At 32.0% G+C, this 16,621-nt stretch overlaps 2 protein-coding genes across 2 annotated transcripts; both read left to right on the top strand.

Moving 5' to 3' along the window:
- The first annotated feature begins 303 nt into the window (after positions 1–303).
- Positions 304–3,638, top strand: LOC107421382 (uncharacterized). The gene is made up of 5 exons (XM_048476288.2): positions 304–440; positions 1,842–2,048; positions 2,407–2,505; positions 2,735–2,886; positions 3,016–3,638. Exons 2-5 carry the CDS (start codon positions 1,878–1,880, stop codon positions 3,401–3,403), a joined length of 810 nt encoding a protein of 269 aa, XP_048332245.1. The 5' UTR covers positions 304–440; positions 1,842–1,877; the 3' UTR covers positions 3,404–3,638.
- A 5,595-nt stretch (positions 3,639–9,233) lies between these two features.
- Positions 9,234–16,374, top strand: LOC107421384 (somatic embryogenesis receptor kinase 2). Its single transcript, XM_016030613.4, has 11 exons — positions 9,234–9,911; positions 10,697–10,829; positions 10,950–11,021; positions 12,189–12,332; positions 13,009–13,080; positions 13,168–13,239; positions 13,323–13,435; positions 14,056–14,187; positions 14,262–14,603; positions 14,812–15,206; positions 15,974–16,374. The coding sequence occupies exons 1-11, from the start codon at positions 9,815–9,817 to the stop codon at positions 16,286–16,288; spliced, it is 1,887 nt and encodes a 628-aa protein (XP_015886099.1). The 5' UTR covers positions 9,234–9,814; the 3' UTR covers positions 16,289–16,374.
- The last annotated feature ends 247 nt before the right edge of the window (positions 16,375–16,621 follow it).

Here is a 16,621-nt window from a genome sequence, read left to right as displayed (position 1 = left end):
AAAAAAAAAAAAAAAGATTCAAAGGGTTAAAAAATTTTGCACATCTTTACACATGTCCAATAAGAATGACCCCAAAAATATTTACTTAAAAAACGAGCATCCCAAGTAGCATACACAATTTATTCAAAAAGAAAAAAGGTAACATACAAAATGAATTTACCAAAAAAACCAAAGTAGCAGATAAAGAGGATTAGTTTTGATGGTTGAGTATTTTTATTTGTATCCATGAGAGTACAGTTCGAATTATAAAAAAGAAGGAATTTTGAGTAGATTGTAATTTCAGTAAATTGTTAAAAAAAAAAAAAAACAAAGTAGCATATAAAATTATAACCCCAAAAAAAAAAAATTTCTTAAAAAAAAAATAGAGAAAAATTCTGGTAGAGAGTCAGAAAGGAATAGAAGAAGAACAAAGAAGTGGGAAACGTAGTAACAGGCCCCAGGTACTCAGTTTGTTTGTCATTCAATATTATGCAGATTTTCATAGTCAATTACAGATTTTTGAATTCTTACAATGTAAAGGATGCATAATTGTATGGCCTACTATAAGCTTTTTAGGTTTTTTTTTTTTCTGTTTTTTTTTTTTTCAAGGGTTTGGTGGACACCATAATGGCTGTTTTTCTCTTGATTATAATTTCCCTTTTTCTCTGTGTGTGTGTTAAAGAATACATCACGATCATTTGAAAAAATCATAAAGGGGTTTTGTGAACGAAAAATTTAAATAAAATGTTAATTTTTCATGGACGACTTGGAGGTTTTGAGTTTCAAATACATGTGAATTGATGGTTATAATATCAATATGAATTACATATTACAAATGGGTTATCGGTTTCTTATATTTACATGCAAGGTTTTGAGGATTTCAAGTTGATAATGCATATGATCTTGATCTAACAAAGGAAAAAAAAACAAAAAAATGCTTGTGAATTGCCAAAACAAATCAGATCTGGGTATATATTTTGCTAAAAAAACAGATAAAAATAAATAGGGGTTCGAATTAGTCTACCAGTACCAGATTGTTGTCATTAGTCTTTTACTTAAATCAGGCCCCACTTCAGTTTTTGCTTTTTGCCGGTTTACAAGCCCCATTGGTTTATTCATCTAATCTAACATTTGCATCTGTAAAAGGAACTCAAAAGCTTACCACATTATAGATCATTGCAATTTGACAGTTTGTGTGTAGACTGTATGGGGCTAAAATTTGTTGCTGAGAGTTAATCTTAATGTTAGTTATCCAAGCTTGACTTTCTAAGTAATTGGATTAAAAGTTGTAGTTGAATTTGCTTGTTAAATGGATGAATGATCTTATCCAACAAACTAAATTTTGGAGCCTAGTATTGTTAATTCCTTTATAATCACATAAAGCAAGATTTAGAATGAAGAATTGCAACTCTTATAGTGTACAATAACTATATTATACAACACTTAACTTCTCCTTGGGTGACATTTATGTTTTTGGCTTTTTGTTTCTTTGACAAAAAGAAAAAACATTTATCAAAATAAGTCTCATGGAATGGTTTTCAATTTGGAGGTTTATATATATATATATATATATATAAATTAAGCTTGTAGTTATGTAAGAATTCTAACTATCATTTAAGGTAGAAGCCAATTAACACAACTAAAGTAAAACTTTTAAGAAAATAGTTGAAAATAAAAAAGAAAGCATCAACATTGCCATACAAACACCTTAGTTACACCTTTGTTTTTGTGGAAGGGCATTATCAAGTTCATTTTTATTTTTTTTATTTTTTTTATTTAGACCTGCTTTAACAATTTCCTTTGCTTATGATATGTCTAATTCTTGATAGTGCTAATCTTTTCTTGCTTATTTTTGCTTTCAGTGTTAGCTAACCTTCACAAATTTAACAACAACAACAATGAATGAGAATCCAGGGTCCAAACCAGGAGTATCCAGACCACCATGGAATCCTCCTTGTAATCAACTTGGCAATGCACTTTGTGGAGCTGGTTCAGGACTTATTCGAGGTGGGTTGGGTGCATATGGAGAGAAAATTTTTGGCTCAAGTTCAGAGTATGTTCAAAGTAATGTAAGTTCCTTGTCCTACATTATTTATCATAATGATTGAAATCATTTAGCATTTAATTGGGAGGGAAAAAAAAAAAAAAACTAAAATAACAGTTCAAATTTATTGGTTTATTTTGATGAATGCACAAGTATGTGTAAATGTATAACTATGATATATAGATGTGCAAATTATGTAACAGAGTGGAAGGCTTTTATTCAAAATATTTATTTGAACTACAAGCTAGAATAATGTCAAATACATAGAAGATACAAAAATTCTTTATATGCAAATAAGAGATCAGAAAATACTCTTCCATTATTTGGGATTGATGTTTTTTTTTTTTTTTTTTTTTTTTTTTGCGTGACTATCAATTGGGCAGATAAGCAAGTACTTTTCAGACCCTCAATACTACTTCCAAGTGAATGACCAATACGTGAGAAACAAGCTTAAGCTGGTTTTCTTCCCCTTTTTGCACCGGGTATGTTGAATTTCCCCTTCTTCTTTTTTCCAAGTTTTGATACCATTCTTTTTTTTACTTTTTCTTTTTTTCCACATTATAAATGACCATTATACTACTCATTTATCAATTTATACATGCTTAATCCTTCAAACGAAATAGGAAAAACAGAAAACCAAAAACATGAATGTTACTCTAACAAGCTCTTAGAAATAAAGAATGTCAAACTTTTGAATCTCCTTTTATTTAGGGTCATTGGACAAGAATAACAGAACCAGTTGGAGGTAAACTCTCCTATCAACCTCCGATTAATGACATAAATGCTCCTGATTTATACATTCCATTCATGGCATTTGCTACATACTTGGTTCTTGCTGGCATCTCACTGGGTCAGTCTGGGAGGTGAGTCTTTTGGCCAATTCAAGTAATATAGCATTCCATTTGTAAATCATTCTATGATGATTATCCCAAATTTTTATGTCAAAAATAATGAAATACCCAATTCTTTTTTTTTTTACCATTACAACCCAGATTTAGTCCAGAAGCAATGAATTGGCAGTTTGTAAAAGGTATGGTAGGCTGGTTTCTCCAAGTGATGCTGTTGAAGGTGTCATTGCTTTCCCTTGGTGGTGGAGAGGCACCATTACTGGACACTATTGCATATTCTGGATATACTTTCACCGGGATGTGTCTTGCTGTTTTAGGGCGAATCACACTGAACTACACATGCCATTTGATAATCATATGGACTTGCATGTGCATGGGAATTTTCTTGGTGAAGACCATGAAAAGGACTCTTTATGCTGAGGCTAGGAGTTACCATTCAAGCAGGCATCATTATCTTTTACTTGGGATTGCATTTGCTCAGTTCCCAATTATCTCCTGGCTCAGCAATACCACTGGGAATTGGTTTTTTTGATCATAAATCATGCTTTCTCATTCGAAATATGCCATTTACTTAATGTAATTTTTTGTTCAGAAATTTGTGTTGTATTGTGTTTCGGTATGACAAAATTTTAAGATTAGCTACAACTTGAGTTGCGGTTGATTCTGGAAGTTAAAATGGAACTCGAGGATTTTAAAATCTCATTCTAAGATTTGTCCAATTTGCAGCTTTCTTGAAAATTTACCAGAGTGGTTTTAATAGCATCCAACTATCTGTTTGTTGCCCTTTTATAATTGTAATTGTAATTATAATTATGTCTTCACTTACCATTGGAGTTTAGCATTTTTTCTTTTGCCTAAGAAACTTTTTTGGGTGAACCTGAATCCACATGTAAAGAATATATCATTAGCCAATTGAATTACAGAGGAATATCCCATGATAATAATAAACTTTTCTTCTTTTTTTTTTTTTTCCCCCTCCAAATCCTTCTATGAGGATATTTGGTATTTGATACAAATCAATGGAGGGGTCAAAATAGTAATTGCAAACATGTTATAACCCGCCAGTAGTTATAAGGAACTCAATTTTTTGAGAAAACCCCAAATGCTATGAAATAGACATCTCATAGCATAATAGTTAACTCGAGCAAATATACTTGTATTTTGTCTCAAGTTAAAATTTACAATTTTTCAATATTTATTTTATCAGCAATATTTACTTAACAAAAAGCATGGATGATCAATCATATATGAACCAATTGAATTTGAATCCAAGATAAATTCCAATATAAGCAATTTGCCCATACAAGAACCATGTGACCCTTTTTTGAGAAATATCAGGCATTTTTATAAATATGAATTTACAAATGTACATATGTTACTACAATTAGATCTCATCTTATTGGTTATCACCTAAATTGTGAATGGTATGCAGTGTGAACAATCAAAAAAGAAACTACACTAAGTTAACCTAGTAGTGAAACACCAACATAAAATGGCAACAAGAAGTCTTGTAAATTTGCAAGCATCCTCAGAAGCAACAAGAACAATCAAATGGGCATGGTTATTAATACCCAATTCCTCTTCTGTGTAGATAGAAGTCCATCTTGTGTTTTGTTTCTTGGCAGACAAGGTAAGTCCCCAAGACCCTCATCTTTAAACCCTTTATTCTTCTTTTTCTTCATCTCCTTCGATCTTGCAATTGCATCCCCATTAGTCTTTTCAGTCTCATCTGTTAAGGACTTCTTTCGCTTTTTACCTGCAAAGATTTCTTCAATCTCGCTACCAGGCTTCTTCAATGAGCTGTTACCCTTTTTCTAAAGAAGTGATGTCTTGCAATTTTGTAGGTGGTCTTGATCTACCCTTTTTGGTCATCCTGTGGATCCAAAAGCTACATAAAAATAAATCTTATTTAGAATTCGAAAAAGAAACTGGCAAAAGATTGGTTCACCTATACCAGTGAGCAAAACTTCATCACTAGAAAATTTTCAGTATTAGTAGGCCAAATTTTTCCTAACTAAGCAGTTGTCCCCAGAACATCGGTCATTATTTGGAAAAATTTCTGACTAAATCTTTTAGTGAAGAACCCTGTTTCGTTTACATATTTTTTTGGTCACTAATTGTAATAAAATTTAGCCACACAAATGTTTCTTACTAGCTACCATCTCTATTTCCACTGACTGGTGAAACTTTGCTTTCAATAAAGAAATTATTATGGTCAGTAAATATATATATAGAATTTTCTAGTTTATATGACTTTTGTAAACAAATTGTATTAATTAGTAAATGTTTAAGAATTTCCCAACAATTTTGTATTGACAGTAAATTGTTAAAAAACTAAGATTATAACCTTAAGTTTTTTAATATATGCTTGTCATAGTTCATCGACTACTTGCCAATTATTCACAAAACCCCAAGAAAACAAGAAATGCAGGCCGAATAAAAGGATTGAAAATCATCCAAAACAATGCAAAGACTTAAAATACCGTGCCTCAAATTGCAGATGTCCAACGGTTCAACGAAGAGCTGAGGTGGACCTGTTTGGTGAGAGAGAAAACAAGACGGAAGGTCTGAGAGGGGAAGTGAGGGCGAAAAGTTTATATTTTGTTTTGGTTTGACATTTTTATCCCCTATTTTCAATTTAAACTCCCTTAATTTTCAATGATTTCATGAACTGAACCTTCAAGTTTATTTTTATTACAATGTGGGTGTCACATAGTTAACAGATAACTTCAATTTTTATTATTTAAAAAAAATTTGAAATTGATGATATTTTTGAATTTATAATAAAATATTTAATATAACAAAAATTTTCAGTGTACTTTTATTGGTATTGAAATAGAAACTGAAATTGAAGATCTACTAAATCGACAATTTTTAAAAATATAAAGCCCAAATTAAAAATCAAGATAAATTACAAAGTATATATATATATATATATATATTTATAAATTGGGAAGATGATTTATACACAAATTTTGAATATGAGGCTTAAAGGTTATTATGAATGATTATGGCTAACTAGATTAGTTAAGAAAATTCGATTCTCAAAATTGGCATGGTACAATATAGTTTATTAGTGATACATTTGTTTGTTGTTTAATAGTGGCGTTGATATTATAATATTGTTTTTTGTTTCTTTGTTTTGTTTTGATTTGATTTGATTTTTTATCAGACTCTTGTTAATATAAGAAAATTCATTCAAATAGTATTATTGATTAAAAAGTTTATATGCAAAATTGTCTAATCTTTGAATATTTTGCTATTGCACATTTTAATAGGTTTTTTTAAAAAAAGTTGTAGAATTCACAACATTAATATATACAAAGAAAAAAAAAATCAATATATATATATATATATATATAAAATGAAAAAAAAATGTATAAGCTTAGTAATTCTACATTTAATAAATTTGTTTATCCAAATTTTGATAAACAATGATGTGGCATTGTGCAATTAATGTTTCTTCCTTTAATTATAGGGCATAAATAATCTATTAATTGGTTATATATTGCTACATAATTATTTATCAAAATTTTGATAAATAAGTTTGATTAATATAGCATTACTCTTTGCTTTGATTGAAGCAAGCTATTCACTATTAATTGGAGATTCCATTTTATTTTGATAAATTATTATTAATATGTTGTAAGCCTTATGAAACAATGAAGTTCCATAAATTCCAAATTATCAAAATCACATCATGCATGTCTGTATCAAAGTATATAGTAAACAATTTTCATGAAAAGTATATATTAAACAATTTTAAGTTATGTGTCGCTTAATTAATCATTGAAATTATTGCAAAAAGAAATATTCATTATTGAAATATTGCAAATATATATATAACTACTGAAATGATCCATCCATGATGCTAAAACATAAAATCACCAATGGACTTCAATTATGCTTAGATTGCTATTTTAACTTTGCACAATTTTATCTAACTTAGTTTGCTAAGACATAATGCACATAAAACTATGCATTTGCATCATAATGTCATAAAATTAATTTTTCTTCAGCAACTCACAAAAAATATATGAAAATCGTTCATCCCCTAAAATAATGTTTAAGTTCTAAATAAAAGACTCATTATCCAAAATTCCAAATAGTGTGACAACATTATATATATGTACTTCAAATGCACATTACGTACAAAGCTTGTCTTGCGTGCAAAACTTAGTGGAAAACATGAGAGAGTCAACATATTATGCAAGTTTCATAGCCGTAATGTTAGAAACATTACAAAGTTTGGTATAGTTTGGTAATATATTGGCTTTTCTTTTATGCATAATCACGTATAAGATGTTTATTTGAAATATTTGTGAGTATTAATTAATGGTAGTCAAAATTTGTTAAATTTGTCAAAATAATTATAAATTGAATTTGAAAAAAAAAAAAAAAACGAACTATCACAATTTGAAATCATGTTCAATCATTTTTCTCTATTAACTTTGAAATTAATTGAAATGTATAATAAATTCTAATACAGCTAATACTAAAAAAGTATTTAAGATAAATAAATTATACACACAATTAGGTAAAAGAAGAAACCAAAAACAAAAAAAACAAAAAAAACAAAAAAAAAAATCAACACTTTGATAAATAACACCTTCAATATCATTTTCTTGATTTATTTTGGGTTTGAATCCTCCAATAGGTTATGTTTTTGTACAATAAGTTCCAATCTTCCATCCCCATATGAAAGAAAAGATTACATTTCAAAATATTATACTGGTGGATTTTTAAATTAGTTTTTATATAAGCTCTTATTCTACTTTGGGATAATGTTAATTAACCTTAAAATTTCAGTTGTTGAGTATCAAGAAAAGAAATTTAAAAAAATCTATGAATTTGTTTGACAAACATGTGCTCCAAAAATGTAGTTTTAAAAAACAAAAAAGTTGTTCAAATTTGTATGAAAAAAGTTACTAAAATTTATAAAACAACTCTTTTTAGTTCATGGCCAAAAACGAAGTGGTGGTTAGTAGTGACACCAAAAGCACAAACACACAGTATGTTTATTCTAGTCACCCTTCCCCTACAATGGGTTTGTTCCTTTTTAATTTTTATAATTTGGCAACATATTTGGTACACTAGTAACATACTTTATGAGTTTTAAGTTAATGAATACTTATATAATAAAATGATTGCAACAGAGGAAAGAAAAAATATGAACTTTGAAAAGGCCTTGACTTGCATGTCAAATTTTGATCACATAAGGATTTTTTGTGTTTTTATTTGACCAAGTTCAAGAAAGAGTACCCGATGAGTTGAATTACTTTAAGAAATTGATTTTTTTTAAGAAAGGTTATTGTAGATCTCAATCTTTTTATTTGTGGTAAGTAGGTTAATGTAGATCATAGGAAAGGTAAAAGAAGACCTTTGCTAACTTCTTTGAGTGAAATTCAAAACCTCCAAAAATTCATATAATATTTGCTTGGAAGAAGTAATTCTCTTAGCCCCATCTAGATAATTATATATTATATTTATATAATATAGACATGTTAAGTAGTTGAGAAGCAGACACATTGTTTATAGAAAAAAACAAAGCAAAAGTACCCCAATTTGGCCAAACTCAGAAAAATAAATAAATAAATAAACAAAAAGAGAAAAGGTAATGTCATAGTCATATTAAAAAAAAAAAAAAAAAAAAGACAGTGAAGTTTGTGGTTTGTTTTATGATCATAGTCGGCCCGTCCAAGCCCAAAACGGAATAAGTACACAAACGTTGTATTTTTTGGACTTTTCCTCATCAATTACTGTTTTCCAAAATTAAAGAAATGTTTTCTTTATAATTTTAAACACCAAAATCTCATAATGTGTTTTTCAATATTTTTTACATTTAAATACATTATCAAACTTTAACAAGAACACCTCTGGAAACTTATAAACAGTGCAACATTAGGTCAAATATTTCACACCAGTGAATTTTTAATTATTAAATTATTTTTAACAAAGGGTATTAGATCCTTCAAATTTTAAAAATTGCTTTTCAAATCTAAAAAAACTATGCAAACTAAAAAAACTATAATAAAATGCAAGTGTCAAAATTATAGGGGTTATCAATGTGAATAACTTTTTTTTTTAATTTTTTATTGTATTATAAAAAAAATAATAATTATTCAAATAAAAAATAATGAAAAGGAGCAGCAGAATTTGGACCGAATCTGAGGTGGCCTGAGTGGGCCCCCACGTACTCAAGCCCAGAATTTGACCGAAAACGGGGTTGTCCAGAGTCACGTCACTTTCCACGATAGAGCGCGAAGGCGTTTTGACTGCTGCGGGCAGCGGTCAGCACCGTTCGGGCAGGCCCTCCTACTTCTCTCTTTTCTCTCACACACACACACACACACACACACACACACACTCTCTCTCTGGCATTCTCTCTGTGTGTGTGCACGCCTCACTCGAAAAAGGAAAAGAAAATAAAAAGCAAAAATAAAAAATAAAAAAAAAAAGAAAGAAGATAAAAAAATCCAATTCCACAAATAGAGGGAAAGAGAAAGAGAAGGAGAGAGAAAGAGATTATAGAGTGTGATAGAGCAAAAGGGAAAGTTTGTCAAAAAGGTTAGCAGAGAAAAGATTGGGGAAAATGTTTGGAATGTTTTAGATTTTTTTGTTTTTTTTTTTTTCCTTAGTTGGTGGGTGTTTTTGTTGGTTGCTGGGGGTTTTGTGAATGAGATCGAGCTTCTGATTTGTGATTTTCAAGTGGTGGGTTTTTGGGTTTTGTTTGATTTTATTGAAGGAAAATGGGTGGGATTTTCTGGGTTAGATTTGGAAGTTAGGGTTTTTTTAAGAGAAATTTTGGATTGGGTTGTATTTTTTGCTTGGAGAAGGGGGGTTGGAAGATTTTTCTGTGATGTTGTGTTTGAGTGTGATATACCATTTGGATCTGAGGTTTTTGGCAACTTAAAGAAGAAAAAAGATAGTGGTGGAGGGGGAGATGGAGAGTAAGGTTGGGACTTCATTTTGCCTCTGGTTGATTTTGTTGGTTCGTCCATTATGGATGATGATGGTTATGGTATCTGCTAACATGGAAGGTTTGTATATTATTAATAGTTGATGTTACTTTTTTAATGCTCTGTTTTTTTCTCCTTTACGTGTTTTGCTTTTTCACGTCGATGATCTTTGTTTCCTTGCTACTTATTCGTTGACTAGAAGTGGGATTCTTTATATTTTGTTATTTTTATTTATTTTATTTTAAGATTTTTGGAGCCATACAAAAATGGGTTTGCTCAATCTTGTACGGTTACTGAATGAGTACTGGAAAATGCTTTTGAATTTTGAAAAACGTCACTTGGATATTTCTATGCTGCTTTTCTGAAGTTGTGTCTAAACAGTGGTAAATTGGATGGCATTAATGCTGATCTTTCTGTGGTACAGAGGAAGAGAATAACAAATACTGTTCGTTTTGGTATGATTAGGTGCATATATTAATATATTCCTGGTGATGAAGGCTTTGAGGTAGTAAAAGTGGCAGCTTATTTCAATTTCTTCATATTAGTCCGAGTTAGATATCATCTTTAGTATGTTCTACCAAATGTTGCATCAACAGTACCTTGATACTGAAATTCATTTATCTGTTAATTCTGTTTATGAGAAGGTTCGCTATGTTAACCAAAGAGCATCATTTTATCAATTACCTTCAATATGCCATTTGCGTTCCTGGAACTTTGGAAGCCTCCTATGGACTGACTTAAATTCCGTGAAACTGGAACTGAATGCTTTATTAATTAGCCATGGCCTGTCACATATATATTATATCACTTCAAGCTTGCATTGTTTATGGTCCGAGTCTAATTCTACTTTTTGCACTTTGATGCAGGTGATGCTTTGCATAGCCTGAGGACCAACTTAGAGGATCCTAACAATGTTCTGCAGAGTTGGGATCCCACTCTTGTCAACCCGTGTACATGGTTCCATGTCACATGCAACAATGATAATAGTGTCATAAGAGTGTAAGTCGTTGCTGTTAGATGCTTTTAGAGTGCACACATGGTGTATCTGCTAAAATTTTTTTCTTCTTTTTCCTATTGCAAAGATACCTCTGATGATGTTCAATTTATGTCTGACCTCAGTGACCTAGGAAACGCAGCCTTGTCTGGTCAACTTGTTCCACAACTTGGCCTGCTCAAGAATTTGCAATATTTGTAAGACAAATTGTTCTTTGAGATTCATTAAGGTGTTTTGTTTGTTTCATTTGGTCCTGTACTTAACTATTTTCTCGTTTATGTGGCTTTTTCTCTGCATGTAACTGACATATGTTATATTCAATTGGTGTGGCCCTTGGTTCTATTAATAATCTGTTGGGTAGGGAGGGAGGGGTTATAAATTCACGGTATGATCTTAAAAAACGTTAAAACATGGTTTATTAACTTGAATTTTTGTGAATTAGTTTTATAGTATCTCATTGATCCTTTAGATTGGAACTACGTGCCTGAAAAGGTAATGTTTATTTAACTAGATCACTTGACATCGATTGTTCATCAAGAAAGAAAAAAGCAATTGAATAAATGTTAAAGTAGGGTGAAATGAGGAAAAATAAAAAGCAAAGTGCAGATGCATACTTGGAATTTCATTGACTTTCTATGGACGAAACACCAATGATAAGAGAACCAAAACACTGTTCCATTTGCCTGAGGAAATGTATTTCGGCATTGACCTAAATATCATTACAATTGAGGATTTAAATCCGGAAGAAGCAATTAAACTATTATTTATGCCCAGACAAGGTGCTTCGGGCTGTGCTTTGGTGGTGACTGATGGATGGATTGTCATAGGCCTTAAGTTTAAAGCTTACTTAACCATTAAAATAAAGCTGACTATAATGAAGAAAAAAGGTTTCTCCAGAAACAAAAATTAATGAGAATGAAATGATATTAGAGGAGTGATTCTTCTTAAAGCATTGGCAAAGGTTCCGTGTTGGTGTAGATATTAGTGAGATTGATTATGACGTAGTATTTTAATTTAGATGTATCTAGACAGGAACATCCTTTTATTATCGAAAGAGAAGTTGTTTTCTGTCGATTGATTTTATCTTGTATCTCTTCTTGTGACCATTCATATTTAGTTTTAATATTCCTGGATACAGTTTTTGTTCTTACCCTTTCATTTTAACAAGATAACTTTTTGACATGCATCAACAACATGCAAAAGGCATTTAATATTGTCAAGCATTTGTATTACATGCTCAAAGCCCTTATACTTATTGAGTGTGCTTAACCTTTTCATCTTTACTATTTGCTTATTCTGACATTTTTATACAGCTACCCTCTTACTCAATGTTTTAAAGCTATGTTGTAACTTTTTTCCAACAGGGAACTTTACAGTAATAACATAAGTGGAACAATTCCAAGTGACTTGGGGAATCTAACAAGTTTGGTGAGCTTGGATCTTTACTTGAATGGTTTCACTGGTCCTATCCCAGACACATTGGGCAAGTTGTCAAAACTTAGGTTCCTGTGAGTAATCTTACCATTTACCTTATTTCCTTAGTTTCCATGATCGCATACACGTGGTTCTGCAGCTTGTTTTAACTATTACTTCTGTGCTTTTCTTTTTTTCTTTTTTTTGACATTTTCTTTCTATTGGTTTTTGATAAATGAAAAATAGTGCAAAAGGTAGGCTGAAAGGCTTCAATATACAGTGAGTTTCCAAGGCCTTGGGACCAGAAAGGAGTGTCAAATAATAATTATTTGAGCATTGAATGCTTACACAACTATTCAATGAGATGGAAAAAATGAAAAGAGCATAAGTATTGTTGGAAATCAAGTGTGACATGCATGGTTTTTGCAATTTACATATTATATTAAAAAATGTGAATGTTCCATACAATGTTCTAGTTGCTACCACAACTTCTGCAAGGTTCATGGGCCTTTTGCGTGTGTTGAAAATTGCAACAATACTGAAATTGAAGTGTCCATAGCGTCTACTGCCAAAACAGCTAAGCTGTTCAGTTTTTGGCACATCTTCAACATTTTAATTTAATTCATGTGGCTATTTATGTGAGTTTAATTTTTAGTTTCAGCATGAGTAAACACTTTTTGGGTATATTTCCGTTAGTTGATGTGAAAAAAATTTATCGATTGATTTTATATCTTGATGTGCTTTTTTCTTTGAATGCTTGTGCAAGGATAGCCGGCTGAATAACAACAGCTTGACAGGTCCCATTCCTATGTCATTGACTAACATTTCTTCACTACAAGTATTGTGAGTGTCAAGTTGATCTCTATTGGATTTGTGGTGTTTTCTTTTTGTGCAATGTTATATTTTCTGATGTTACAATCCGACCTGCAGGGATCTATCAAATAACCGTCTCTCTGGAGAGGTTCCAGACAATGGTTCTTTCTCTTTATTCACTCCCATCAGGTTAGTAGCTAAAAATTCGAACCTTTTCACCTTCACTGACTCTGATATGACTTTGCTGAAGAGCTTGTTACTATTGTCTGCAGTTTTGCTAATAACATGGGTCTATGTGGTCCAGTTACTGGGCACCCTTGCCCAGGATCTCCTCCATTTTCTCCTCCTCCCCCTTTTGTTCCACCACCCCCAATTTCTACTCCAGGTGATCTTTCAAGTATTGCATATTAGAAATTTGACTGTTCATATTGTTTGATGCCTAATATATATAGGCACAATATTTTTTACACCCTGAGGCATTGTATGGTCACATTTTAGTGCATCTAAAAGTTTGGGTTTGTTGTTAAATTTTAAGTTTATTGATCTTTAATTATTGTCCACTGGAAAAGATAAGTTTAGGCCTTTTTCCTTAAAAAATGTGTTAAATGAATAGTTATTATCAACATACTTAAAACTTTTAATAGTATTAGTAATGGGATCTATTGCTTGTACTGATTTAACTCTTTTATTTTCAAACTACGAAAAAGAGAAAATGAATCAACATACATCTTTTTAAGGTAAACAATTATAAACTTTGTCAAAGTAAACATTACTTACTCTGTCTGCTCCTTTGATCTTTGTCTGCAAGGGGAATTTGAATTTACCTTAGCAGGAATTCTTGTTTTCTGCAGTGCCTATTTATCTTGTAACACTAAAGTTTGAGAGATGAAATAAACTGGACCATCTTTTTGAAATTTGGATTAGGTGACTGATCGGAAAGTAATTATCTATATTAGGCTTAACAAATTTATGCATACCACTTTTAACCATTTGTCCACCTTTCAGGAGGAAATAGTGCCACTGGGGCTATTGCTGGTGGAGTTGCTGCAGGTGCTGCTTTACTATTTGCTGCACCTGCTATAGCATTTGCATGGTGGCGTCGGAGGAAGCCACAAGAGTTTTTCTTTGATGTACCTGGTTAGTGATTTGATTGAACTATGGGCAGTTTGAATTTATAGATAGATTGTAACTTATTTATTGCCTCTTTGCAGCTGAGGAGGACCCTGAAGTGCATTTGGGGCAGCTGAAAAGGTTTTCATTGCGAGAATTACAAGTTGCAACAGACAGTTTTAGTAACAAAAATATTCTGGGCAGAGGTGGTTTTGGTAAAGTCTACAAAGGACGACTAGCAGATGGCTCGTTGGTTGCTGTGAAAAGATTGAAAGAAGAGCGTACACCTGGTGGAGAGTTGCAATTTCAAACAGAAGTAGAGATGATTAGCATGGCTGTGCACCGTAATCTTCTTAGACTACGAGGATTTTGTATGACACCAACTGAACGACTACTTGTTTATCCCTACATGGCTAATGGAAGTGTTGCTTCGTGTTTAAGAGGTAGAGCTTGTTGGCCCTTCCTTCTTTTTATATGTGACCTTTCTGAACTTTTATCTTCTAATCCTTCGTCCTATTTTATCCCCATTATTTTAATATGTGACCTTTTTGCCAAAAGATTGCAACCAAGGCACAAATTTGTACAAAGAACTAGGTTACTAAGGTCAACCATATTCTCATGATTTGTTAAATGTAATCTTGTAAATTGTAGAACGCCCGGCATCCCAACTGCCTCTAGATTGGCCTACTCGGAAGCGAATTGCATTGGGATCTGCAAGAGGACTTTCTTATTTGCATGATCATTGTGACCCAAAGATTATTCATCGTGATGTGAAGGCTGCAAACATTTTGTTGGATGAGGAGTTTGAGGCAGTTGTTGGAGACTTTGGGTTGGCTAAACTTATGGACTACAAGGATACTCATGTAACAACTGCTGTGCGTGGCACAATTGGGCATATAGCTCCAGAGTACCTCTCTACAGGGAAGTCTTCTGAGAAAACTGATGTGTTTGGCTATGGGATCATGCTTCTGGAGCTAATTACTGGACAGAGGGCTTTTGATCTTGCTCGGCTTGCAAATGATGATGATGTCATGTTACTTGATTGGGTATGTATATTTGTCGTCATACTTACCTTTGCTATTTGCTTTACATGAGCTAATAATAGCAGTTTCAAATATTTCTTGGTCCAAAAATGTTTACCTGTTCGGCAGAGAGTGCAAATTCAAGCCCGCTAGAGTGAAATTAACAAATAAAAGTTTTTTTTTTTTTAATAGTTTTGTTATTTTATTTTTTTGAAGGAAGTAGATCTGTTTTTGTGAATATTTTGTTTGACTTTCTTGTATGTCATGGTGGTTAGGTGTTAAGGTTTTAAGTGGTTTAAAGTTGTTGACTTGATAATGGTGTTGAAGACTATTTAGGCCCTTTTTGGGATATAGCTTAGTGGAGCCGTAAGAATGTTGAATTATAGGAGAGAGAAAGAGCAACCAAATCAGGAACTGTTGAAACTGAAGGGTAATTCTTTGATTTTTTTGTAATTATGTTTATGTTGCACTTGCACATTATTCTACTTCAAGGTTTATGCCCTTACCTCAATTAGGCAAACTCCTTAAGTACATCTTAAGCCCTTTTAAATCTTCTTTGGAAATGGTCGACATAAGGAGCTGAGTTTTGCAATTTGATATCTTCTTGATTGGCTTATGATTCGAGTTTTATCCTCTTTTAGCAGCTGTTTGTTGCTTATTCACACACCCACTTTGAAAACATTGTTGAAGTTGATCCGTCTGTAGCGGATATATTGATTTCTCTCTCTCATTCAATTATGATTACAACGAAGAAATTCATAAATTTTTGATTTGATGGACTGCTTTCTCAGGTGAAAGGACTTCTGAAAGAGAAAAAGTTAGAACAGCTGGTTGATCCTGATCTTCAGCACAATTATGTAGAAGCAGAAGTAGAGCAGCTAATTCAAGTTGCACTGCTATGCACACAAGGGTCTCCTATGGACCGGCCAAAGATGTCGGAAGTGGTGAGAATGCTCGAAGGTGATGGGTTGGCTGAGAGATGGGATGAATGGCAAAAGGTGGAAGTTCTCCGCCAGGAAGTGGAATTAGCTCCTCATCCTAATTCTGATTGGATTGTTGACTCAACCGAAAACTTACATGCAGTTGAGTTATCCGGTCCTAGGTGACCCTAGCACAGTAGAAAAAAAAATTAAAAAGAAAAAAAATGAATTATTTACAACTTATTTTTTAATCATAATTTTTTTTTCCTTCACTTTTTTTCCCTTTTTTTTTTTTTTTTTTTAATGACCCTATTCTGATTAATGTCTCTCTTCTTCTCTCTCTCGCTCCCCTGTAAGTCCATTCTGCATTGTATTCGTTACATTTGTGCATATGAGTCGCTTTGTTAAGGTGGCAATTTATATGGTCTGCTGCAGTTTGACAAAGCCATGGTGTTTTTATTTTTTATTTTTATTTTATTTTTTTCTATATATTTATATATATATAATATTAATATATCA

Source organism: Ziziphus jujuba, chromosome 5 (genome assembly GCF_031755915.1).
Source record: "Ziziphus jujuba cultivar Dongzao chromosome 5, ASM3175591v1".
Lineage (NCBI taxonomy): Eukaryota > Viridiplantae > Streptophyta > Magnoliopsida > Rosales > Rhamnaceae > Ziziphus > Ziziphus jujuba.
This window is presented reverse-complemented; position numbering and strand designations above follow the sequence as displayed.